At 43.9% G+C, this 25,940-nt stretch overlaps 1 protein-coding gene and 1 long non-coding RNA gene across 5 annotated transcripts in view; one reads left to right on the forward strand and one right to left on the reverse strand.

Annotated features, from left to right (window-relative positions):
* Positions 1-2,806, reverse strand: part of LOC128096286 (phospholipid-transporting ATPase FetA) — an 82,852-nt gene extending 80,046 nt beyond the window's left edge. Inside the window, exon 1 of the mRNA XM_052715676.1 lies at positions 2,289-2,806. Coding sequence (XP_052571636.1) covers positions 2,289-2,409 — 121 coding nt within the window. The 5' untranslated portion in view covers positions 2,410-2,806. The remainder of the gene's footprint in view (positions 1-2,288) is intronic.
* LOC128096287 (uncharacterized) overlaps positions 1-25,940 on the forward strand; it is a 164,709-nt gene that overhangs the window by 90,866 nt on the left and 47,903 nt on the right. For 2 of the 4 annotated variants that reach the window (XR_008213589.1, XR_008213590.1), the window contains 3 exons: positions 2,849-2,976; positions 9,709-9,768; positions 10,264-12,728. This is a non-coding gene — a long non-coding RNA (uncharacterized LOC128096287). Of the gene's footprint in view, positions 1-2,848; positions 2,977-9,708; positions 9,769-10,263; positions 12,729-25,940 lie in introns of those variants that run through there. The other 2 variants (XR_008213588.1, XR_008213591.1) reach the window with 2 other exon arrangements.

Raw genomic sequence — 25,940 nt, forward strand, 5'->3', positions numbered from 1 at the left:
CCAATTAAAAAACAGAGATTACAAATAATCCTACAACCTACATGGGTACATTTAACACTAAAAGTTCTGCATTGTTTATCTGAAACTCAAACTTACTCAGGAACCTTTTCCAGCTACTGAGGTCAAGAAATTCCTAATGTCACTGTAGTTATCTGAAAGGATTTCACCTCTTTCTTTGCATTTTAATAGAATCCTCTGCTTTTTACCTAAGCACAACTGTAATGAAAGCCTTCCCTCATCAAGTACACCTCTCTATGACTTCCTAGAAAAATATTCCAAGACACCAGAACTCATATCTTTTTAAATTCCAAAGAAAAAGAAATAGTAATATAAGGAAAAGCAGAATCAAGTCTCAAAGAAACAATTACTTTAGTATGATCAGACCTATTTCTAAGAGGACCGATAAAGAAACAAAATTCCAGACACGAGCTCTAGCAGCTTCAGAAGACTGGGTAACACTACTACAGCACAAAATGCACAACTCAGTAGCTTTAATGTTCTCACAGAGCTGTGTAACCTAAATGTCCATCTGTGTGTGTGTGTTTATTTAAATGTCCATTCTGTGTGTGTGTGTTTGTTTAAATGTCCATTCTGTGTGTGTGTGTTTATTTAAATGTCCATTCTGTGTGTGTGTGTGTGTGTGTGTGTGTGTGTGTGTGTGTGTGTGTGTGTGTTTAAATGCACTACTGGATTGGATTCTAATTCTAAGGCTCTGTTTAACTCTTTTAAAAATTCCATTTTGTGTGTATAGGTGTCTGCCTACATGTATGTCTGTGCACCATGGGCACACCTGGTGCCCATGGAGGTCAGAGACAGTCCTGGATCCCCTGGGACTGGAGTTACAGGTGGCTGTGAGGTGCTCTGTGGATGCTGGGAATCAAATCCAGGTCCTCTGAAGAGCAACAGATGCTCTTACCCTCTGAGGTGTCTCCCGCCCTCTGATGAACTTTGTCCACATGCCATACTATCATGTCTTCCTCCTTCCACATAGCTTCCTTTCTCTCCCCTTTCTCTTCCTTTCTTATTGTATGTCCCTTTCAACTTATTTCCCTGTTTTTGTTTTTTAAAAAATTACTCAAAGTAACATGAAATACATCTTCCACTGTAGAAGATTCTAAAACAATATTAGATGGAAAAGATGTAAAGTTTCCTTCCTGTGTCCTCCACTCCTCCTCACTAAAAACAACTGTGACCTGTGAAGATCTATGACAGCTGAAATTATGTAGTCACATAAACATTTGTATACAAATATGTAGCATAACAGTTATTCATGATGGCCAAAAAAGTACAAGTTATAAAATGCCTCTAAACTGACCAACAGATAAACTGTGGTGCAGGTCTACAGTGGAGTATCACCTGACCACAGAAGCAGTAAAGACGATCAACTGGGAGAAGCCAGTGACAAGAGCACCCATACTATGACCCCATTTGTCCCTGTGTCTGTGACACTGCGTACTAAACCCAGGGCCGTGCACATCCTTGGCAAATGCTTTTTCCCTGAGGACAGAAAACGAAGAGATTTGTGCAAAAGGAAAGAGCAAACAGCAGAGCTGGGATTTAGGCTGGAGAGAAGGTACAGTGTGGCCTTTAATCAGCAAATTCATGTCATTTGCAAAAGGAATCCTAACTCTTGAAGGACATTCTGCCTTGCTTTTTCAAATCTTTCAAATTTCAAAATCTCATGTCAGAAGTTTTTATTTTACTTTTGACAAGTCAGGCAGCTCCATTCTGAAAGACAGCTGCCGTGCCCCTCCTGCGCCCATTACCACCCTGCTCTACACCAGGACTCCGTGATGAGACACTGGAGCCCTCCCTAGCACCAGCCAGATACATTTGTTTTGTTCACAGAAAGACTGCTGAGGGTATTAATTGGCTCAGCAATTTTTTTTTTTACACTGTCCTTCTCTTTTTAGCAAAAAGCAGTTATAAACATGGGAAGAGGGAAAGAAATTCAAGCTTTCCTGGTGAATTTCCAAATACTGGGAAAGTATAAAAATGAAAACTTTCAACTACTTAAATTAGAATTCTCAAATAGCAAAACTGGGGACCATGTGCTTAGAAGCATGATGTATTTTCTTCTGCAAAATGTATTTCCTTTCTTGGTCATTTTCTTAGTGGGCTGCTATTCTGGTTGGTAAGCTGGCTGAGTCTGTCATATATATTCATGTGCATGCACACACGGGAAAGCACACATGCACACACACACACACACACACACACACACACACACTTTCCTGAGGCAGCAGTAAGGATGTACAGACCTAATTCCGTTTTCTGAGTTCACCTACCGAGTTCATTTTGTCCATCTTCATTCTCCTTCTCAGACAGAGACATTGCAGAATAGCACCAACTACAACTCCATGGGCTCTCTGCAAGGAAAACGAAGAGGCTGGAATGAGGATTTTCCATGCTGACACTATCTCATCCTGACACATGTTTAAGAAACTTGGAACTCCATTTCTGAAACCCCTCCCCCCAAAAAAAATCTACCTCTTACACATATGACTAGGTTTTAGACCTCACTGCATTTACCTTCTTTATAAAGACAGTTTCAGAGCTCGGCTGAGTTCTAGGCCAGCCTGGGCAGCTTAGTAAAACCTCACGAAACTGAAGAATGGCGCTTACCTTTAATCCAGCCCTCGGGAAGCAGAGCTTCCTCTGAGCTGGAGGCCAGCCTGGTCTCACACCAGTCCCAGGACAACCAGAGCTACATAAACAGACAGTGGCAGGCCAGCACAGTGGACAGTGGACCTTGGGCGGGGACCAATTAATTGGTCAGACTTGTACCTTACCTTCAGGTACAGTTACAGGATAAAGAATGAAGACTGTAAAGTGTCTTGTTTCACAGGCCGAAGGAGAACTACATTTTCCTGAGCACTGAGGGCCCTGGGAGGAACGTCCTGAAGTTCAAGCCTCCAACGTGCTTCCGCCTGGACAACGCACAGCATGTAGCAAAGCTGGATGGCATTCTAACAGGTAAGCTTGGTAGAACCCCTATCTAGATAGCATGTATCACGCCCTGGGTTTGATCCTCAACACCACAAATATATAAGACCAGTAGCTAGAGCCTCCCAGCATGCACCAGGAAGCCTGTAACAAACCAAGCCAAAGTATCTTCTGCATCAGAAAGCTCAAAAGCATGGCTTTTATAACTATTACCTACACGCACTGACAAGTACCAATGTGGAATGCAGGACTGGACATGAGAATAACCTGTCTTTGAGCCAGGGGATGGGCAGGGTGGCAACCACCTGGGACCCCAGCACTTGGTAGGTGGAACAGGGGAGGTCACATTTAATATATTCCTCTCACTTCTGGCAAACAAACCTGTAGATGACTACAATCTGTCAGAAAAAAATCATCAGAAACTACGGGGTGATATTTTAGCACAGTTCTGGCTTACATCCTGGATTAGTTTTCTAATCTCCAGAGCAGAGGTTAACATGAGGATTTTTATCCAGTGGAGATACAAGTATTTTATACTGAGGTGAAAGATAACTCCAAAGGCTGTGGCATACTGTTCTTTAGCACATTACTCATTTTATATTTAGTTCAGAAATCTTAATTTTTTTTGAGCTAGTATCTTGTTATGTAGCCCAGGCTGGCCTTGAACTTTTAATCCTCTTGCCTCTGTCTTCTTAACATTTTTTTATTGAATAGTTTATACATATTTAGTTCCTAAATTTTCACTCTAGCTGATCTTAACATCTTACTGGTTCTCTCATTAGTTAAATAAAATTTCATCTTTTTCAACGTTGAGGAGTGAAACTAGGCTCTCATGCACGCTAGGCAAACTCTTCCACTGAGTTATATCACCAGACTTTATTACTTCTCTTTTTTCTTGCTAAGTTATCCAGGTTGACCTTGAACTCACACTGTAGCTCGGGTAGGGCTTGACCTTGTGGTCTTCTTCCTACCTCAACCTAAGTAGTAAGTGTGTCTTTTGACATTTGTTTTTTTACATTAATTAATTGTGTGTGTGTGTGTGTGTGTGTGTGTGTGAGAGAGAGAGAGAGAGAGAGAGAGAGAGAGAGAGAGAGAGAGAGAGAGAGTCACAATCGTGGAGGTTAGAGAACAACTTGCAGGAGCTGGTTCTCTCCTTCCACCATATATGTATGTGGGTTCTGGAGTTGAACTAAATTGTCGGCTCGGTGGAAAGCACCCCTACCCACTGAGCCATCTTGCTGGCTAGTTATCTGTCCTTTCACGTGAAAATCATGCTTGTTTTAACTTTTTGAAAATTGTAGTTTATCCACTTTTAAGCTTGTATGTTCTTCTTCGTCCCCCTTCCTCTCCCATCCGTGATGGTCTGACCACGTGCTGAATGTTTGTTCCCGTCCTAGCGGTGTGCTGTAAGAGTTCTAGAAACGTTAGAAGTGGGGCCTTGTAGGAAATCGGCCGCTGGGACCAGGTATGGGAGGGCTATACTGATCCCCAGACCTGCCTTGCTCTCTACTTCTTACCCACTGTGAGGAGCCCCCTCTATACACGCCTCTGGGGCATGATGCTCTGTCCAACACACAAGGCCAAGCAGCCATGGATTGAACACTCTGAACTATGAACTAAAATAAAACATTTTCTCTTAACATGTTTATTTCAGACACTCTCAGGGATGAGAAAGCTGATAGACTATTTTTTAACACAGCTGAGAAAATAACAATAAAATGTATTCTAACCAGTTTCTTTGAGGTCCCATGAGTCACCACATGTAGATGAGTTGAGACTAGAAAACTTCGGTGAAAACACATATAAAGTTAGCTGTAAAACCACAGGAAATGAAATGTTGAGCATTTTGACAAATTAGTGAGTGCAAGCTTCCTATAAGTGTCCAAATTTTTAATTTTCAAAATTTTATTTATTATGTGTCTGTGTACATGTGCACACATGTGTGCACACATGTGTATGTGAGCCATGGTATGTATGTGCAAGTCAGAGGACAATTACAAGGGTCAGTTCTCTCCCTCTACCATGTGGCCCCAGGGATGGAACTCAGGCTGCCAGGACTGACAGCAAGTTCCCCAACCTACTGGTCCGTCTTGCCAGCCCCAAGTATCAAGATTTTTAAAAAGAAAATTAAATGTTGTGCAAGTCAAAACTCTTGTGGAATACAGGTTTTGTTTGTTTGTTTGATTGGTTTTGGTTTGGTTTGGTTTTGGTTTTTCAAGACAGGGTTTGTCTGCCTGTATCCCTGGCTGTCTTAGAACTCACTCTGTTGACCATGCTGGCCTCGAACTCACAGAGATCTCTCTGCCTCTGCCTCCTGCGTGCTGGGATTAAAGGTGTGCACTACCACCACCACCCCCCCAGCAGACTACAAGTTTTTTTAGTCTAACCTCTAGAGTAAAGTTCTTAGCTCTGGCAGTGGAGTCTGTTTAATAATGGCAATTCTGAGACACGGTTCTCTAGGTACCGAGTCCACTCCCTGACTGCTCCACCTCCTGTGTAGGTTATGTTTCCATTGGTCTATTGGTCATGGTCTATGATAAGACACCACGACCAAGGCAATTGATTAAAGAATTTACTTGGGGCTTATGGTTTCCAAGGATTAGAATCCGTCATAACAATCATGAAAGGGAGCATACAGCAGGCATGGTGCTGGAGTAGCTGAGAGCTTACATCTTAGTCTGCAAGCAAGAGGCAGGACAGAGAGAGACATACTGGGAATGGCATGAGTCCTTTGAAACCTCAATGCCCACCCCCAGTGACACATTCCTCCAATAAGACCACACCTCCTAATCCTTACTAAGTAGTTACACCAACTGGGAACCAAGCATTCAAACATATAAGCCTATGGGGCCATTCTCAGTCAGGATGCTACACCTCCATGGTAGCCTTCCTGAAATGGAGAATAAAGAATAGGATAGTCTGGGCCAGTGAGACGGCTCAGCAGGTAAAGGTTCTTGCTGTGAAGTTTGAAAGACCTGAAAGAACCAGCTCCTGAACATCATTCTATGACTTCTACACACACGTGTACACACACACACACACACACACACACACACACACACACACACACACACACAGAGAGAGAGAGAGAGAGAGAGAATTAATAAGTAAATGTATTAAAAGGGATGAGGCTAGATGTTCAGCAGTTAAAAGCTTGCACTCTGGCACAGGACTGGAGTTTGGTTCCTAGCACCCATATCTGGTGATTCCCAATTGCCTACAACTCCAGCTCCAGGGATACAATGCCTTCTTCTGGCTCTGCAGGCACCCACCCACAGGCACACACACACATGATACATGCATACACATAACTAAAATTCTGTAACTAAATAACGGGACGGTCTGAAGTCTGCACAGCTGTGGAAATGTGGCAGCTTTGGCCCCACCGCAGCACAGGGTGGGTGGACTGTGAGGAGGTCATGAAGCATTAGCCTGCAGAGGCCTAAGTCCTGACCGTTCAGCTGGAACCAGGCACTCACCCAATCTGAGTGCACATCATACTACGCTGCGGCTAAGCGGGAAAGGTACTGAAGCTGCTAAATTTAGAAGAAAAGAGGGAGGATGTGATGGGGGGAAGGAAGACAGGATTCTGGGGGAAATGGGAAGAGATGGGACAAAATGTGGATCAGGAGCTAGAAACCGGGGTTTTATTATATAGTCTGATAGTAATTAATGACTGCTAGTAACCATTTCCTGCCTATTTTTTTGTATGTGAAAGGTTTTTAAAAATCAGGAAATAAATTTGATAGATGCAGAACAGAGAAAGCAATTTAGGAATAAGTTTGTCAGAGATGCTTAGTGATAATTAAAAACAAAATACATTACTGGTCTCCATTATGAGGCTGAGTTTGAACTGTAAGACAATGGAATTGTATGCCATAGTGCTTTGCACAAAGTATTTACTCAACCAATAACAACATTTAAAATTTTTAATTTACATGTACCATATTAGGAAAAATTACATCTGAAAATATTGTGTTAGGGAGAAAATGAAACTGTAACATAGCTATTGTTGGTAGTATTAGAAACTGAACCACCGTGCTAGATCTGACGGCACAGGCCTGTAGTTACAGCTACTTAGGAGTCTAACTAAAGCAAGAGGATTAGAAGTTCAAGGCCAGCCCAAGTGACCTACACAGTGGGCTCAAAGTCAATCTGAGCAACTTAGTGGGTCCCTGTCTCAAAATAAAAAAGTAAAAAGGGGACCGAGGGCACAGATCAGTGGTAGAGCAAGCACCTGCCTGGTGTGTGGCTTTCCTGTTGCTGTAATAAAAACAGCCCAAGGAGGAAGTCTGCTTGGCTCACAGTACCAGCACACAGTACACCATGCAAGTCATGGTGGCAGGAGCTGGAGACGGCTGGCATTGCAGCCACTGTCGGGAAGCAGAGAATGCCGCCATGTTTAGCTTGCTTCTCCTTGTTACTCAGTCCTGGGCCTAAACCTGGGGAGTAGTGCCCTTGACACTGAAGGTAGGTCTTACTGCCTCATTAACCTAACCTAGATATTCCCTCACAGGGATATCCAGACGTTATTTTAGACCCTAGTAAGTTGACAAAATTAACCATCACCTCTTTGTGCTTGACGTTCTAGACTCAATTCCGAAATTCAAAACAAAACAACAACAACAAAAATTTGACAACCACTCTGGAAAAATAATTCAGCCTTATTTTAAAAAGCTGATGAACCACTTACCCTATAACTCAGCAAGTCCATTTCTAGTCATACACTCTAGCAAAACTCTTACGTCACATTTAACAATGGATGAAATAGCTGCTCCTAACAACAAAACTGGAAGCCATCAGATGATTTTAAAGAGTAGAATCAAGAAATAACTTATGGCCAAGTATGTGGTGTGTAATTTACCCTAGCACTCAGAAAATAGGCAGGCAGATCTCTGAGTTTGAGAGTCCCAGGCCAGTCAGGGCTATACTATAGTGGGCCCTTATATTAGTTACTTTTCTACAGCTGTGATGAACACCGTGACCAAGGCAATTAACAGAAGGAGAGGTTTATTTGAGCTTTGGGTTCCAGAGGGATGAGAGCCCATCACAACCACAGCAGGGAAGTGTGTCAACAGGCAAGCATGGCAGCTGGAACAGGAAGCTGACGGCTTTCATCTTAAACCACAAGTAGGAAGCCGAGAGCAAACTGTGAATGGTGCAAGTCTTTAAATTCTCAAAATCCACCTACATTGACACACTTCTCCCAACAAGGCCATGCCTCCTAAACTTACACTGTGGTGGTATTGTGTTCCCCAAAATATTGTGCACTCTAATAAACTTATCTGGGGTCAGAGAACAGAACAGCCATTAGACAGACATAGAGGCCAAAAAATGGTGGCACACATGCCTTTAATCCTATCACTTGGGAGGGAGAAATCCATCTGGATCTCTGTGAGTTTAAAGCCATACTGGAAACAGCCAGGCATGGTGACTCATGCCTTTAATCCCAGGAAGTGAGCCTTTAATCCCAGAAAGTGATTTCTGCAGAAAGCAGAAAGGTATATAAGGTGTGAGGACCAAGAACTATAACTGGTTAAGCATTCCAGGCTTTCAAGAAGCAGTTCAGCTGAGATTCATTTGGATAAAGACTCAGAGGCTTCCAGTCTGAGGAAACAGGATCAGCTGAGGAACTGGCGAGGCGAGGTAGCTGTGGCTTGTTCTGCTTCTCTGATCTTCCAGCATTCACCCCAATAACTGGCCTCAGGTTTGATTGTATTAATAAGTACCTTTAAGATTCCTGCTACACTACACAAATAGTTCCACTAACTGGGGACCAAGTATTCAACATCTGAGCCTCTGGGGGACATTCTCATTCAACCACCACAGGCCCTGTCTCAAAAATAAAATAAAATAAAATGAGAAGAAAAAAAGTAACTTATGTTCATAAATATAGCATTAAAATGAGGAAACCACAGTTACATATATCAACTGATAAACTCATTGACTCTAGTTAGGAAGAAACAAGTTACAAAAGAATATATAAAATTATTATTTTACTTATCCAATTTAAATATCATGCAAAATATATTATTAGAGGTATGTGTCAAATATATCAAGATAAACACACAAGGAAAAGTATGGATATAAAAAGCAGGAAATCCAGGACCAAGTTCATGGAGGGGGCGGGGATAGGATGGAACACACAGAAGACTTCAATTACCTATGTTCAATGCCTGTGTTATTACTCTTTATAACTTACGTATTTGTCAACACTTTACATCAACTCAATATATAACAGAAAATGAAAAAACTGAAGTGCAGTAATTTTTAAGAAACTTTAAAACAAAGAATAGGTCCAATCTGAGTTGCTATGGTTTTTAAATTTTTATTGTGTGTGTATGCATGTGTGAGTATGCATGTGTGTGTATGCATGTGTGTGTATATGCATGTGTGTGTGCATGTGTGTATAAGCATGCCATTGTGCATTACATGGAGGTCAGAGGCCTCATACAGTTCAGCTCTCTCCCACCACGTGGGTTCCACGGACTGAACTCAGGCTGTCAGTCTTTATCTGCTGAGCCATCTTGCCAATCCAGTCACTATGTTTTTAAAAAGGTCTTATTTGAGATAACTTATGGAAGAATGGCAAAAACAGTACAGAGAATTTCCATCCATTCTTTATGTGCCTTGTGCTTATGTAAGAACCTTATGTAACCACAGAGCACTTAACAAAGTAAGAAATGAACCTTGGAAGGAAACTGTTAACTGGGGTTGCAGTGGACTTACATTTCGCCCGTTTCCCTATATTTCTGGTTCCAGGGCTAGTCTGGAATCTCACATGGTATTCACCCGGTGCATCTCTCCAGTCTTCTCTAACTTGTGAGTGTCACTCATGCTTTCCTTGTGTCGAACTTTGACACTTTTTCACATGTATAGAAGTGTGTGTGTGCCTGAGCGTACACCATGCCATGCATGTGGAGGTCGGAGAACATACTGTGGGAGTTGGTTTTCTCTTTCCCCCAAGTGGACGTCAGGGATTGAACTCAGGTGGTCAGGCTTGGCAGCAAGTGTCTTCACCCTTCAGTCACCGTGGCAGCCCGCTTTGTTGAATGTGCCTCTGATCTGTCTGATGTGCCCTTTCTAGTACACAGCAGAAGGCCGTGCATGCATCAGATACCTGCTGCTAGTGACATGAACCTAGACACTAGCTAAGACTTCACTGTAAACATTTTCCCTCTAATTACTAAATACAGATAGGGGGCAGTCATCACATAAAAATGTTTTGAGTAATCAAAAAAGGAACCATGCTCTCTCATTTAGACTTCAGAATCCAGAGGAAGAAATGAGTAACCAAGATCTACCTTGGATTCACAGGCCCCCAGCTGCCTAGCCCCTGCTCTGAAGGTCGTAAAATAGAAACGAAGATGGCCTGAAACTCAAGGATGGGAAGAAGACACCGAAGACTCATTGGCCTAGAGTCTTCCAACTGGGCCGCACTCCAGACCAGCTTCACCTCAGCCGCCCTGCAGCTCTGTGCCACCAGTGCTCCTCCATTTTCTTATTTACACACAAACAACTGAATAAGTTACTGAGTAGAAAAATGGGAGAGAGCCTTTAAGGACAGGTCTCCAAGCTTGCATTTATCTCGGTCTAAAGACTAGATAAAATATAAACACAATGGAGCACAGCAATGAGCTATTGTGTCCCCACACCACCAGTGACTCTTATCACAGAGTGAGCCATGAGTGTTGTGATAGACAGGCTCTCAGTGAGTGAGTCTGTCTAGGGGGAAGAGGCTCTTTCTTCATCACGAAAGCATCAGCAGAGGAGACTGCAAATGAGCACTCCTGGCAGGCTTGAGTGCTTTTAAGAATCTAAAGGGTTCTCACAGAAGCAGATGTGCCTGTCACTGGTTGACTGAAATAAGAGCTGTATTTTCCTAGAATTATTGTGTGAAACCATAAAGTCTCCCCAGCCTAGTTTCTCTGGTTTAACTATTACACCCTACCTATCTACGAAGCACCAGGTACCCCAGAAATCAAGGTTCCCATCCTAATCTCTCCAAGAATCTCAGCAAAAAATGCTTTACTTATTTCATGTAGCATAAGCACATATACCAAGAGCAACAACAAAAAGAAATCCACCAGCACTCTACATTTCTTTGTTACAGTTATCCGCTCTTATGTCAGTCAGAACTTCTAACAGCAAAGACCCCCTAAACTAAGGAACTTTAAAACTCATTGGTATAGTTGGAGTGCCATTTAGATGACATCTTAGTTAGAATTACTATTGCTGTGATGACCACAAGCAACTTGGGGAGGAGAGGGTTTATTCACTCACAGTTCCATGTAACAGTTCATCATCAAGAGCAGTGAGGACAGGAACCTGGAGGCAGGAGCTGATACAGAGGCCATGGAGGGGTGCTGCTTACTGGCTTGCTCAGCCTGCTTTCTTATGTTAAGGGCTGGAGAGACAGCACCCAGGACCACCAGCCCCAGGTAGCACCACTCACAATGGACTGGGACCTCTGGCATCAATCACTAATTAAGAAAGTGCCCTACAAGCTTGCTTATAGCCAGATCTTATGGGGACATTTTCTAAATTGAGGATCCCTTTCTGATGATTATAGTTAAGTTGACAAAAACTGCCAGTACAGATGACCAGATATGCTTCTAACTCTCTTTTCAAAATTTTCTCTGAGATAGGGTCTTGCTATATAAACCAGGCTGGCCTCCAACTCATGACCCTCCTATCTCAGCATTCCAGTGTGGAATTATACATGTGTGCTGTCTGGCACTTCAGTTCCCAATTTCTAATCCACTCCGGTTTGGGGACTTTCCATATTCTCTTGTGGAATTTTTTTATTTCTGTTTCCTGTACATAGGGGGAAATAAAGTGAGTCTCAAAATCTTCATTCACAACCTGTTTCCCCAAAGGTGGTTCATGGACTTTTAATAACTTCTCAGTAAACTTGGTTTGATTGCAAGGTTAAGGCCAAGGGCTGAAGGTGAACATGAAGCAGTCTTCTAACACAAACCGAGACAGAGGGGTTTGCAAGAAACTGCAGCTCCATTTTCGAGTTCAGTCTTCCACAACAGCCATTTGCTCCGTCTACAAGGCAGGCTTTGAGAAGCAGCTGTGGGCTACAAGGATTCCTTGTCTGCCTTTACAACAAAGAAAACGTTTTCCTCTTTTGATCTTTATTACTCCCCAGACTAGACAGAGCCACTTTATATTTGTTTTCCTCATCCAAGTTCTCCTTCTGTGGTGCTGGGGACCATCTCACAGTCTTGTACATCCCAGGCATGCTCCATCACTGACTGAGTGACAGCCCCAGCTTCTCACAGCTGGATCTCTCAAGCATAACCTTTTATAGAAATCTCCTTTTCAAGGGTTCCGGTGGTATAGCTCAGTAGGAGAGCACTTTATGGTGATATTTTATTTGTGCTGAAATGTGATTTTATTTGTATGTTAATAAAGTTGCCTGGGGATCAGAGCTAAGAGCAAGCCATTAAGCAGAAGTCTGGTAGTGGTAGCACACACCCTTAATCCAATCACATGTCAGGCAGAGTCTCAGTGTGTTCAAGGACACAGGACACAGCAAGCATGACTTTAATCTCAGTACCAACCATAGAGACCTGGAGGTCTGTATAGACAGGCAGTGACGAGGAAGTCATGTGGTTGGGTTTAGAACCAATGAGAAGGCAGAATAGAAAGGCAATAAAAAGACAGGACACAGGAAGAAGGTCTCTCTCTCAGGGGAAGGACAGTAGCGAGTGGTAAGATAAGGTGGTCTTAGCTCTTGGCTACTGCTCGATCTCAGGGCTTTTAACCCCTTATTTGGCTCTGTGTTTCTTACTTAATAAGACCGTTTAGAATTACATCTACAGCACTTGCCTAGTGTGAATGAGGCCCTGGGTCTGATACTCAGTTCCACAAAACAGGGAGCAAGGAAGCAAGAAACAAGGAAGGAAGGAAGTGAGGGAGGGAGGCAGGCAGGGAGGGAGGCAGGGAGGGAGGGAGAGAGGAAGAGAGGGAGGGAGGGAGAGAGGAAGGGAGGGAGGGAGGGAGGCAGGCAGGCAGGGAGGGAGGCAGGCAGGGAGGGAGGCAGGGAGGGAGGGAGAGAGGGAGAGAGGGAGGCAGGGAGGGAGGGAGGCAGGGAGGGAGGGAGGCAGGCAGGGAGGGAGGGAGGGAGGCAGGGAGAGAGGGAGGCAGGGAGGGAGGCAGGCAGGGAGGGAGGGAGGGAGGCAGGGAGAGAGGGAGGCAGGGAGGGAGGCAGGCAGGGAGGGAGAGAGGGAGGGAGGGAGGGAGAGAGGGAGGGAGGGAGACAGGGAGGGAGGGAGGCAGGGAGGGAGGCAGGCAGGGACGGGGGAGGGAGGGAGTCAGGGAAGGAGGGAGGGAGGGAGAGAAGGAGAGAGGGAGGCAGGCAGGCAGGGACGGGGGAGGCAGGCAGGGAGGGGGGAGGGAGGGACGGGGGAGGGAGGGAGTCAGGGAAGGAGGGAGGGAGGCAGGGAGGCAGGGAGGGAGGGAGGGAGGGAGGCAGGCAGGGAGGGGGGAGGGAGGGACGGGGGAGGGAGGGAGTCAGGGAAGGAGGGAGGGAGGCAGGGAGGGAGGGAGGGAGGGGGGAGGGAAGGAGGCAGGCAGGGAGGGGGGAGGGAGGCAGGCAGGGAGGGAGGGAGGGAGTTCCTTTGAAAAACACTCAGTGTTCCTGCTTTGTCTTTTCTCCTTTCTCCATTTGTCCTTGGATGACCTTGTGGTGATACAGTGTGCACCCCAATAAAGCTTGCCAGAGGATCAGAGGACAGAGCCAGCCACTAGTTAGACATAGAGGCCAGGCAGTGGTGGCACACACCCTTAATCCCCGTACTGAGAAGCACACATGCCTTTAACCCCAGGAAGTGACGGCAGGGCAGAGAAAGGTATATAAGGCCTGAGGAAACAGGAACTAAGGCAGTTCAGCTGAGACCCTTTCGGGTGAGGACGCAGAGGCTTTCAGTCTGAGGAAACAGGAACGGCTGAGGATTGGCGAGGTGAGGTGGCTGTGGCTTGCTTGCTCTGTTTCTACCCCAATATCTGGCTCTGGATTTTTATTAAAAGGCCATCTAAGACTTGAACAACATGAAATCAAGGGGGAACATAAAATCCCTTTGGAAAGGGCTAAAATTATTTCTCTCATCCTGCATAGGTCCCTTAATAGTTCAAGAAACCACCTGTACCACCCCACTTTATGACATACTATGGGAAGTCACTGAAGAGCTTTAACAGGTAACCATTAATATCCAAGAACTTGAAAATTCCAGAAAACTAGAGTTTCATAACAATGTGTTGAAGATCAGGAAAATTTCCAAGAAAAAGGAAGCAAGTGAAGGACCCTGCAAGCTTAGCATGCAGTGAAGCCTGTGCCCTCGCTCCTTGGAAGGCTGAGGCTGGAGAGTTAGGGTAACCTGGACTATCTAGTGAGCAAAATCAAGGTGAGTCTGAGCAACTTAGTGAGACTCTGACTCAAAGCAATACTTTAAAAAGGCCAGGGACATAGCTCATCTGTAAAGGGCTTACTTAGTATATATAAAACTCTAAGTTTAATTCCCAGTAATGCAAATTTTAAAAAAAGGATATTACTACAGTCAGAAAAGGATATTACTACAGTTGGTAACACAGTGAGCTCTCCATGTTAAGGATAGCAGTATGAGAGGAGGTAGAATTTACTTATACATTCATCCAACAAACGAACAGGCCAGGCTCCTTACTAGATTATCAGTAATACAAGGAGATCTAACAAAGTTTCTGCCAACAATGCAGCTGATGTTCGGGTGAAATTAATAACATTTATTAAGAAATGCTTTATGAGAATATATATATATGTATATACATACATACATACATACATATATAATGGGGCAGTGGTCCAGGGAACGAGCTGTGGTGACAAGGTGATCAGAGTTCTTCAAATGAGGCCTGAATGATGAGAAGGGCATAGCTTTTAGATCTGAAAGACCATTTCAAACTGAAAATCAGCAGCAACTGCAAAAACCCTGTTGAGAAAAAATACAACTTGATGTGACTGTGCAGAGAAAGAGGGCCAGCAACTCAAGAGCATCGAGAACAAGAGTCAGATTTGAGAAGTAAAGACCAGGTCACTCTGGGCACTGTAGATCAGTCAGGAGTTTGACTTCACTATGAGATTATGATGAGAGGCCAACACAATAAAATATCACTATAGAGAAGCAAGGACAAGAGTATTAAAAGCTGCTGGGCATAGTGGTGCACACCTTTAACCCCAGCACCTGGAGGCAGAGGCAGGAAGATCTCTGTGAGTTCAAGGCCAGCCTGGTCTACACAGTGAGTTCCAGGACAGCAAGACCTACGCAGTGAGACCCTGTCTTGAAAGGACAACAAAAATTAATGTTAAAGCTGATGGAAGTACTAAGGACACCATCTGGTTGCATCCTATAATAGGGACTAGGGGAGGGGATAAGGGAACAAAAGAGAAAGGAAACTGTAGTACTGGGGAGTTTGTGCAGGAGTCTAGGTGAGAAACGGCAGCAGATAACCTTAGGCTATGGAAATAAAGACAACGAGAACTGGTTGGTTATATAGGACACCTCTTCAAGTTAACTGAGTTGTCAATGGTTTGGATGGAAGCGCCATTAAATGAGATAAATAGGTCTATAGAGAGATGTTTGGGGGCAGGATGGTTCAAGGGTTCTCTTTACAGTTTGGTTGGTTTGCTATGACATTGAGGGGTACCACATTTTGCAACTGGATATGACTCTGAAGCACTGAAGGAAAATTATTCACTGTTCAATTGACAGATATTTCTCTCTTTTTTACTTATTTTCTCTTTATTTTTCTAAGTTTGTTTCTAGGAACAGATTTTCTCCTGGCTTTGGGTGTCATTTTCTGCTTCTTATATCTATATCTATCTGTATTATTATTGTTGTTATTATTATTCTCTCATACACTATATCCTGACCACAGCCTCCCATCCCTCCACTCCACCTAGTTCCCCCTGTTGCACAAATCCTAATTGGTCTTATAATAACAACCTGGAGTCAGGTATCAGGGTGAAAGCTGAAAGATCAGAGAAGCAGAGCATCCAGCTGCCAGAGTGCTTACCTCTACGAAATCCTCAGCCTGAAAAAGCCCGAGTTCCTGTCTCCTCTCGCCTTCTATTCCTTTATCCGCCCAGCCATATCACTTCCTGTCTCAGCCTCCCTAGTGCTGGGATTAAATGCATGTGTACTACCACTGCCTGGCTGTTTCTCTTTTAGACTGGATCAGTTTTGTGTTGCCCAAGGTTGCCTTGAACTCAGATAGCCATCTGCCTCTGCCTCCAGAATGCCTCCTTGAAATTCAGCTTTAAGGCATTTTCTCAATTACTGATAAATGAGGGAGGGCCCAGCCCATTGTGGATGCCACATCCCTGGGCTGGTGGTCCTGGGTTCTATAAGAAAGCAGGCTGAACAAGCCAGGGGAAGCAAGGCAGTAAACAGCACCCCTCCATGGCCTCTGCATCAGCTTCTGTCTATGGGATCCTGCCCTGTTTGAGTTACTGTCCTGACTTCCTTCAGTGATGAACCGCAATGCCCTCTAACCAGGCAACATTTCCAGTAGAGGGACTGGGACACCAACCCAGCCACATAACTTTTGACCAACAATTCCTCTTACCTACAAGATGTGCTGGGGTAAAGGTGGTGCAGAAATTGTGGGAGTGGCCAACCAATGACTGGTCCAGCCTGAGACCCATGCCATGAAAGGGAGCTAACCCTGACACTGCCTGGAGTGCCAAGACTGAGAGATTGGATAGCCCAGAGACCTAGGATAGAACCAAACGTGACTGGCATTAAAAAAATATCCTTGTAATGATGCCTAATGATACTCTGCTATACTCATAGATTGGTGTCTAGACCAACTGTCATCAGAGAGGCTTCATCCAGCAACTGATGGAAACAGAGGCAGAGACCATAGTGAAACACTGGGCTGAGCTGAGGAAATCCTGTGGAAGAGGGGAAGGAAGGATTGTAGGAGCCAGAGGAGTCAAGGACATCACAGGAAAATCCACAGAATCAACTAACCTGGGCTCATAGGAGCTCACAGAGACTGAACCGACAACCTGGGAGCCTGCAGGGGACTGACCCTAGGCCCTCTGCATGTATGTTGTAGTTGTGAAGCTTGGTCCTTTCGTGGGACTCCTAACAGTGAGAACAGGTTCTATCTTTGACTCTTTTGTGGGCTTTTGGGACCCTACACCTCCCTCATACTGGGTTGCCTTGTCCAGCCTTAATATGAGGGGCGGTGCATAGTCTTACTGCAACTTGATATGCCATGTTTTGTTGATATCCAAGGGAGGTCTACCCTTTTCTGAATAGAAAGGGAGGAGGAGTGGATGCGTTAGGGGGGTGAGGGGAGGTGTGGGGGAGGAACTGGGAGGAGAGGAGGGAGGGGAAAATTGCAGTCAGGATGTAAAAAAAATAATAATAAAATTATTTTTAAAACTTTAAAATTGGTGTGTGTGTGTGTGTGTGTGTGTGTGTGTGTGTGTGTGTGTTCACATGCCATGTGAGTGCAGTCTTCCAGAGGTCAGAGAGGGAACTGGATTCCCTAGATCTGGAGTTGTAGGAAGTCAAGGGTGCTGAGAGCTAAAGTCAAATCCAGGTTCTTTGGAAGAGCAACAAATACTCTTAACTATGTGTGACCCCTATTCACCTAAAAAAATTTTAGATGATCCTAATATGTAAGTGTATAAAATAGGTATACAAATCAAATATTTATGAGAATAAATCATAAAGAAGCTTATTTTTAAATAATCTTTGGTAAACATTTAATTGTATCATTTGTTAAAGATGACCACAAAATCACTGTGCTAATGGAGTAATATCCTTATTCTTCCATAAAGAATTAAATTTTGGCTGGACATATGATTCTGCAAGAACATCTTCAAGACTTTTCAGAGTCAGTCGACACTTTGCTAAGGCTGGGCATTTATAAGTAAGAATAAGCCTCCGTGTGTGATTTATTTGGGAGCTGGGTGGTGGGCCTCCCAAAAGAGCTAAAAAACCCCAACAACAGGTGGGTTTATTTAAAATACCAGTCAAAGGAAAACCTTCCTGAAACACAGTCATTACATGATGTCTCCTGCTGATAAATTCATCAAGACTATTGCTACAAAGAATACAAGCGTGTTATCTGCCCGATGCTGAAAATAAGCTCTGGGACCTGTGTGTCTCTCAGCTAAAAGCAATCCAAAGGCACATTATCCTTAGCTGCCCTACTTCATTAGGGACAAATGTGGTAGCCATAGAGTGAGGCACTCCTGTGACTAACTTAATCCAGCTTCCTACCCTGGGGGACTCTAGGCCTCACATAGTACTTCACAGTAAAAAGCAGCACATTTCTAATGGGTCTAAGACACTCCCATGTGAGGTTCCCAGTCTCCAAATGTCCACAAGGAAATCAAACTGAGCACGTCTAAATTAAAATAGGTCTCAGGTGTTTCCGCTATTTGCCCCTGTGTTTTTTCCAATCATGGTCTTGATATCTCTTGCTCATATAATCCCTCCTCTCTCTCACCGATTGGACTCCTGGAGCTCCACTTGGGGAGACCTTGCCTTGGAGGAAGTGGGAATGGGGTGGACTGGGGGGAAAGACTGGGGGGTGGGAGGAGGGAGGATAGGAGAATCCATGGTTGATATGTAAAATTAAATTAATTATAAAATAAAAATATTTATTAAAAATAGGTCACAGGTTTTAAAAAAAATTCAGAATTGCCTTCCAAATGGGCATGGCAATATACCCCTTTAATCCTTGTAGTCAGGAGACAGAGGCAGGATATTTCTGTGGGTTTGATATCGGCTTGGTCTATGCACAGAGTTTCAATAAAACACAGAATTGCCTTCTGTATCGACCAAGAATGCCTGGGCTAGGAGTCATTCTGGATCTCTGGCAACCTTCGAGGATCACTCTGACTCTGGACATTACAGAATTTCAGAATTAGAGGGGCACAAGGTGCTAGCTACTTCACCCTCCCACCCTGCGTAGTCTCCCTTTATGTCCAGCCTGTTGAAACGCTTCAGTGGAAAAAATCTCTCCAGACAACTTCGGTATTTTCAGCCAGCTCTGCTTATGAATTCCTTTATGCATACACCTTCTCCAGACTCTTACGAAACATGGAAGGCTAGAAAGGGCCAATAACAGGATTTGCCTAAATTGATCTTGAGTTCTTCCTGGCTGGCCAGAACTGAAACAAACAAGCTCCTATCTCTTGAACGTGGTACTTGATACAGTGTTCAGTCTGTCTTCTCCATGGTCATCTTCCAGCAGGAGATAGTGTGGCCACTGGTGTAAGAATTATGCTTCAGGGTTATGCTCCTGAGACCTAATATCCAGCCACTCCATCTACCGATTATGTGGACAGACAACCAAACAGCAAACCATGAGCACTTTACTTTTCTCTAGCACTAATCTTGAACATCCTAGCTTTCCTGTTTGCCCTAATTCTCAAATGCACTCAACTCCACGTTATCCATCGTCAAACTCTTTCAGGAATTTCTCTTCTCCAGCATGGTGTCACTCAGAGATTTCCAGTAACTTCTCTTATATTCTCCCCTCCTCTTTCAATTCAACAAAGGGCCAAATAGCTGGGCTTCTCCAGACACACACTGTCTAAGCAAGAGATGGTCCAGTGACCTCAATTATACATTTAACAATAGTCTGTTGGATTACTCCTGTCTCCCTTAAAGGCTCAAAGATTAGAAACAAACTCACCTTAAGCCTTGTGAAAGATCTTTCCACCAAGGTTATCATAGCATGGCTTTCTGTTTGCAAATCTTCAGAATCAAATTACTTATCCATCTGTTTCAACTCTTTAGTTAAAAAGTTGCTTTTACTGACCTCTAAAAATAACACTTAAACACTACTCTCATGTACAAACTCAATAATAACCTCAAGTTCAATTTTGCAATTTTTTCCCCTCTCGACTCTGTAGCAAAAGTAGTTTCAGGCAAGGTCAGAGGCAAATGAAGTTTGAATCCCAGCCAAGTTTCTTGAAGTTCTATTTTTGCAGTGCTTTTTTTTTTTTTTTTTTTTTTTTTTTTTTTTTTTTTTTAAGACAAGGTCTCCTGTAGCTGAAGCTGGTCTAGAACTCACTATGTACCCAGGCTGGTCTTGGATTCTTGATCATCCTTCCTCCATCTCCCAAGTTCTGGGTTTACAGCTGTGCCACCACACCCAGCAAGCTATATAATTTCCCCCCCATTCTGGTCACGTGGTGGTCGAACCCAGGGCATTGCGCATGCTGGACAGGCCTCCTGTCACTGAGCTGCTACATCTTCAGTCAATGCAGATCACAATTTGTAAGGTGCTTCTAGGAAGACATCCATTCAATGCTTTACAAATGTGGTGGTGGCCCACACCTTTAATCCCAGCACTCCGGAGGCAGAGGCAGAGAGATCTCTGTGAGTTCAAGGCCAGCCTGGTCTACAGAGCGAATTCCAGGACAGGCGCAAAGCTACAGAGAAACCGGTCTCAAAAAAAATGAAACAAACAAAAAACAAAAACAAATGTCCAGAAAGCACAAGTTGTGTGCGTGGAGCATGGTAGAGCGCAGGACCAGGTAAATTCCAGTAGTGCTTGATGAACTCTACCTCAACTGATGTGAGCAGAGTACTTACCTGAAATAAACACTGTTATGTATTTCATCTCAGAGAAACACCACCTAAGAATGAAACAAAAACTGCTTGTCATCAGTTCGCTGGCATCCTGATGCTATAACATCTACCATTCATCAAAAATTTAGTGTGATGGACACTTTACTCAGTGCTTTATGCAGTCATCTTGCTTTTTATTTTAAATTTATGTGCCTGTGTTTGTGTGGGAGTAAGTGTACTTGAATGCAGGTGGCTGTGGAGGCCAGAAGAGGGTATCAGATTTCCTGAAGCTGGAGTTACAGAAGATTGTGGTTGCTGGGAACTGGGCTTGGGTCCTCTGGAACAGCAGCAAGTGTACTTATCTGCTGAGCTGTCTCCCCAGCCCCTTTCATTTTGTTTTTGAGACTTGGTTTCATTATGCTGCACCATGGTCTTGAACTCACAATCTTCTGCCTCAGCCTGCTGAATAGCTAGAATTATAGGCACATGCAGTATCCAGTTCATGATGGAAAAAAAAAATCTCAAATTAAGCATGCAGCCAAGATTAATCAAATCAAAATAGTGGATTCAAAGCATCAGTATTATCCAATATCAAGTGATTCCAAAGTGTATTCAAAGCTGAGGACCATTAATACATACTTCCTCATAAGAGACAAAAGGAACCCAATAACTCAATAATTTAAAAGTGATCAAGGCTCACTGAATGAAAAACCAGTTGACTCCCTAGTGAATGATTGAAAACCCCTGATGTCAGAAGTTAAGGCTCCGGTAGAACTTTTCAATGATTTCTCAGCTTTCTCCCATTAAAAGCAGGTCATTATAATGTGCAACAGACCCCAGGGGATGTACTTTATCTTCCCCTTCAGTCAGTTCCTCTGCACTTTGAGACCTTGGCGAGAGAAGGAGCTATTTTGTCATGTAGGAAAGGACCTAATATAAAGTGGTCATCCGGGGTATCAGGGCTCCGTGCTGGGTACTTTTATATACATCACAGAATCTTCACAATCACTCTTCAACAAAGGCACCAGCATCCTCATATACAGATAAGGAGACAGAACCTTATAGAATTTTAACATAGGGAACACTACACTATTTGGTGATTTGTTCCTGGAGAAAATGTTGCTTGCTATTTCCTTTCCCATCCTCCAACTTATCTGTCTTGGTCTGGGAAGCTGAATTCTATGGACTATTTCCCCCATACTCTCTCAACTGTAGACTGCCATTTAGGTCTTACCAGTGAAAAGTACTAGCTGGCAACTGAACGGCATGGGAAACGTTAGGGCATTTATTCCTCTGCACCACTGCAGGAACTTGAGGGGATCTGACACTTCTGGCTTCAGTGGGCACTGGCACTCAAGTGCACAACCCACACACATAGCTAAAATTTTATAGTCTTTAAAAAAATAGGATAAAAAGATGAATGCTCTACTCCTTTGAACTTCCATCAATTTCCAGTACCTGCAAGAGTCTCCTCCCTTTTTTCTACTCCAAAGTCTCCATCCTTCCCAGCCTGCCTAGTCTTCCTTCCAGGAAGTCCCTCTGAGCCTCTACTACAGAACAGGGCAACTCTGTAACTATTGTTGCTGAATCTACTGTGACTTTAGTACCTGTCCTATGGCTCTCTGACTGACCAGCGTTTTCAACAGGGACATCCTAGGAAGACAACACATTCATTAAGTTAGGGAAGTTCAACTGAAAGAACATCTGAGGTCACCTTACCTCCTTAATTCACAGAGGAGGACATCCGGGTCGACACACAAGAGTCCTTTTCATAGTTATACAGCAGCAGAGTTAAGTCTAGAACTTAGATTCTTCCTGCTACTTCAATATGGTGTTGAGTCTGCACTGGATACTTAGTAGGTAATCAATGTGCTGATGACCACCCCTAAATGTATAGCGGTTACTTGTCTCTTATTCAGTGCTAGGGTCTGTGCCTAGATAATAGGAGACATATAGTAATTGTCCAACAAATATATTTTTCTTGGACCTGGGACTAAGCAAGACAAATTCCTTAAAAGTGAATTGATCATCAGACAGAGAAAATGTATAGTTTTCAGTGTGCTCTTACATACATGAGTCCATTTCACCCCTCTGAGTTAGATACGGAAGGAATTACCAGTCCAAATAACAGCTGTAGCAAACTGTTATGTAAAGGCCAGGGTCCTGAATAGCGTGCACCAGAGACCCATGCTTATGTCTTCTGATTCCTGCTTCTTTGCATTCTATGTTGCCTTTTCAACTCTGCCTTTCTGCTTCTGGGTCTGGGAAGATCACGTGGGAAATATTCAGTGAACAGGTACGTCACACGTGTATTCTGTCCTTTAAAACCCACTAGGTCAGATCTTCTAACCTGAAAGTTTTCCTATTTTTCTTTTGTTTAAAATTGTATCAAGGGGCTGGAGAGATGGCTCAGTGGTTAATAGCACTGGCCCAGTGGTGTTAGATCCCCAGCACCTACATGGCAGCTCTAACTCCAGTCCAGGGGATCTGATGCCCTCTTCTGTCTTCCAAGGGCACCCATATAATTGGTGCACAAACATGCAATCAAAATATCCATAGACATAAAAAAAATTAAAAAAAAACTTATCAACTCATCCTATTGAAGTATTGTTTAACATGTAAACTGTATTTCTATACATAGAATATGGTATAAATTCTTAACATATCCACTAGTGAAGGTGTGTTTTGTTCTGTGTGATTAGACTCAGCCTGAAGACCTTTATTTCCCAGACAAAGGGTTACCATTGTGTGTTCTTGAGTAAAAGGGTCAGCACTTTTGATCCTTAATTCTAGTTCCTTGCAGATGGTAGGTAAGTGATCTACCATTGTGCTACACCCCTTGCTTGGAGTCAGACTATTTGAGACTTTACTATAGGGATAGATTAGAGCCAGGTCCTTTTGTGACCAGGTATTTACAAGAGAGAAAAATAATACCTTATCTTTACCCTGCTCTATCAACGAGGAATTGTACATGGATGAGTCCAAACTGTTTTGGTGTGGATTTCACCCTTGGTTCTAACTCCCAGGATGTCCTCTGGTACAATCAGAGCACAGGAGCTGAAGTTAACTTTAACGCACATACCATTTGGATTTCAGCTTTCATTAGGAGCTTAAATATCAGCTAAGAAAATGACTCCAAGCTCTAAACCAAGAGTCATATACTCAAATGCCTCCTAGATGTACAGCCCAGGATAAGAAAACAAGAAGTGAAGTGTGTGGTGAAGTGTTAAGACTATTTTAATGATGTTTCTTACCTTTAACCACTTGCTTTATGGGAATGTGAGCTCAACTAACAAGTCTTTCAAATTTCAAGAACCTGCAAATGTATATTTTAAAACTTTAAAAAGTGTTGTTTTTACTTTTGAGAGGGCTCTCATGTAGCCCAGGCTGGTCTTGAACCTTTGATTCTCCTGCCTCAGTCTCAGAAGTAATAGCTGAAAAAAGTTTTAGTGACTGCTGGGTGTGGCAATTTATACATGTAATCCTAGCAGCCAGGAGGCAGAGGCAGGAGGATCACTACAAGTTCCAAGTCTGGTCTATACAGTGAGTTGCAAGCCATTTAGGGCTATCCAGCAAGACCCTGTCTCAAAGCAAACAATGTCTATGCTAGTAGTTCCTCAGAAAAATAAATAAATAGCTAGCTAGCTACTTATTAACATTAGAAAGCTTGTTCGTGGTAGATAGTTTGATTTTTCCTTCCGGGTAGAAATTAAAAGGAAGAGAATGACAGCAAATGTAGGAGAATCTTAACTGTCTTGGGAAAATGAACAAACTCCCATAGTTAACAGGAATATGGTATGCTGGGGGAGAGGGTTAACCTGCTTTATGGAATAAGTGGACAAATGTGTTCCCTTTGGGATTTATGGGACGGGAGGATAAAGACTTCTTTGGAAGTATCTGCACACAGCTCTGGGAGCGCTGGGTAAACTTGTATATTTGAGGGGTACTGACAGAGCGGTGATCTTGGCAAGTATTAACAAGAGTACTCAAGGAAGGAAGATGAATGACCACCGGGTCGTTAAAGTTAAGGCCTCCACGCAATGTTGTCAGGAAGAAAGCCTTAACTTCTCCTTGGGCGCCCCCTGCTTACCGTCTCCTCAAAGCCGTCTACTCCAGCAACCTCCATCTTAACGCATCTTTCTGCGCAGGTGCCACAGAGGCACAGCTTCCGCCCAGAGCAGGACCCCCACCCCCACCCCGCGCTGCCACGCGCCCATCTCCAGCCACGCCCATTTCTGCGGAACTCAGACCCTGCCCCTGACCCCGTGACTGTTTAAGCAGCCTGAAGATCAAATTCTGGAATTGAAGTGAAATGGCCAGAGATGAAATCCTTAGATCCTTCCAGGGGCGGACTACACACTGATCAGGGGAGACAGAGTAACAATGGAGAGTGCTGTCCTGAGGTGGTTGGGTCCCCACAGCTTCCCAGAGGTGACAGGATAAGTGCAGGGGAAAGGAATGCCTGACATTCCAACAAGGACACAAAATGTAAAAGGGCACTGAGGGGCACAAGCATGTCAGGGCAATAATTCAGACAGATAGCTGCAGGATTATGTGTGCAGGTATGTAGCTGGTGTGTCCTCTTGGAGGGTCTAAAGTTTCAGTTTAGAAGCCATGGGTGAGCACTGGCTCCCTGATACGCAAACAGATGAGGGGGGCCAATGACCACGTAATAAAGATGGTGAACTTCCAAGATGGCTGGCTGCTTCTTCACCCTCCTGATCTCAGACAAAAGGCTGCCAGCTTAAAAAAAAAAAGCTTTGCTGACTTTTTACCCTCCTGCCAAGGGGGCCCCTGCTGATGGAGTGGCCCAACAAGTTCAAGGCAGATCAGGACAGCCATCCGACACTGGAACTGGATGCCTTCTTCTGACCTCGGTGGGCACCAGGCCCCCAGGTGGTACACAAGCATACATACACGCAGGCAAACACATTCCTACACACAAAACAATAAAACTTCAAATACTTTTTAAAAAGAGAAGAGGGAGGGGCAGAGACAGGGTTCATCAGTGATCCAGAGGAGGGGAAATAGAAACCACTATGAGGGACTAGGAGTTGGGCAGAGTCCCTGATACGCAAACAGATGAGGGGGGCCAAGGACCACGTAATAAAGATGAACTTCCAAGATGGCTGGCTGCTTCTTCACCCTCCTGATCTCAGACAAAAGGCTGCCAGCTAAAAAAAAAAAAAAAAAAAAAAAAAGCTTTGCTGGCTTTTTACCCTCCTGCCAAGGGGGCCCCTGCTGATGGAGTGGCCCAACAAGTTCAAGGCAGATCAGGACAGGCTCATATAACAGCTGTGGGTGTATCAGCAGTCCTCCTGTCTTTCTTCCAACTCACTAACCCTAAATTAGGGAAGGGAGACCCCCACACTTCACAGTTTACAGGTTTCCAGCCCTCAAGAAGCT

This window comes from Peromyscus californicus, unplaced genomic scaffold, assembly GCF_007827085.1.
Source record: "Peromyscus californicus insignis strain IS unplaced genomic scaffold, ASM782708v3 Scaffold_5__1_contigs__length_169319896, whole genome shotgun sequence".
NCBI classification, from domain to species: Eukaryota; Metazoa; Chordata; class Mammalia; order Rodentia; family Cricetidae; genus Peromyscus; species Peromyscus californicus.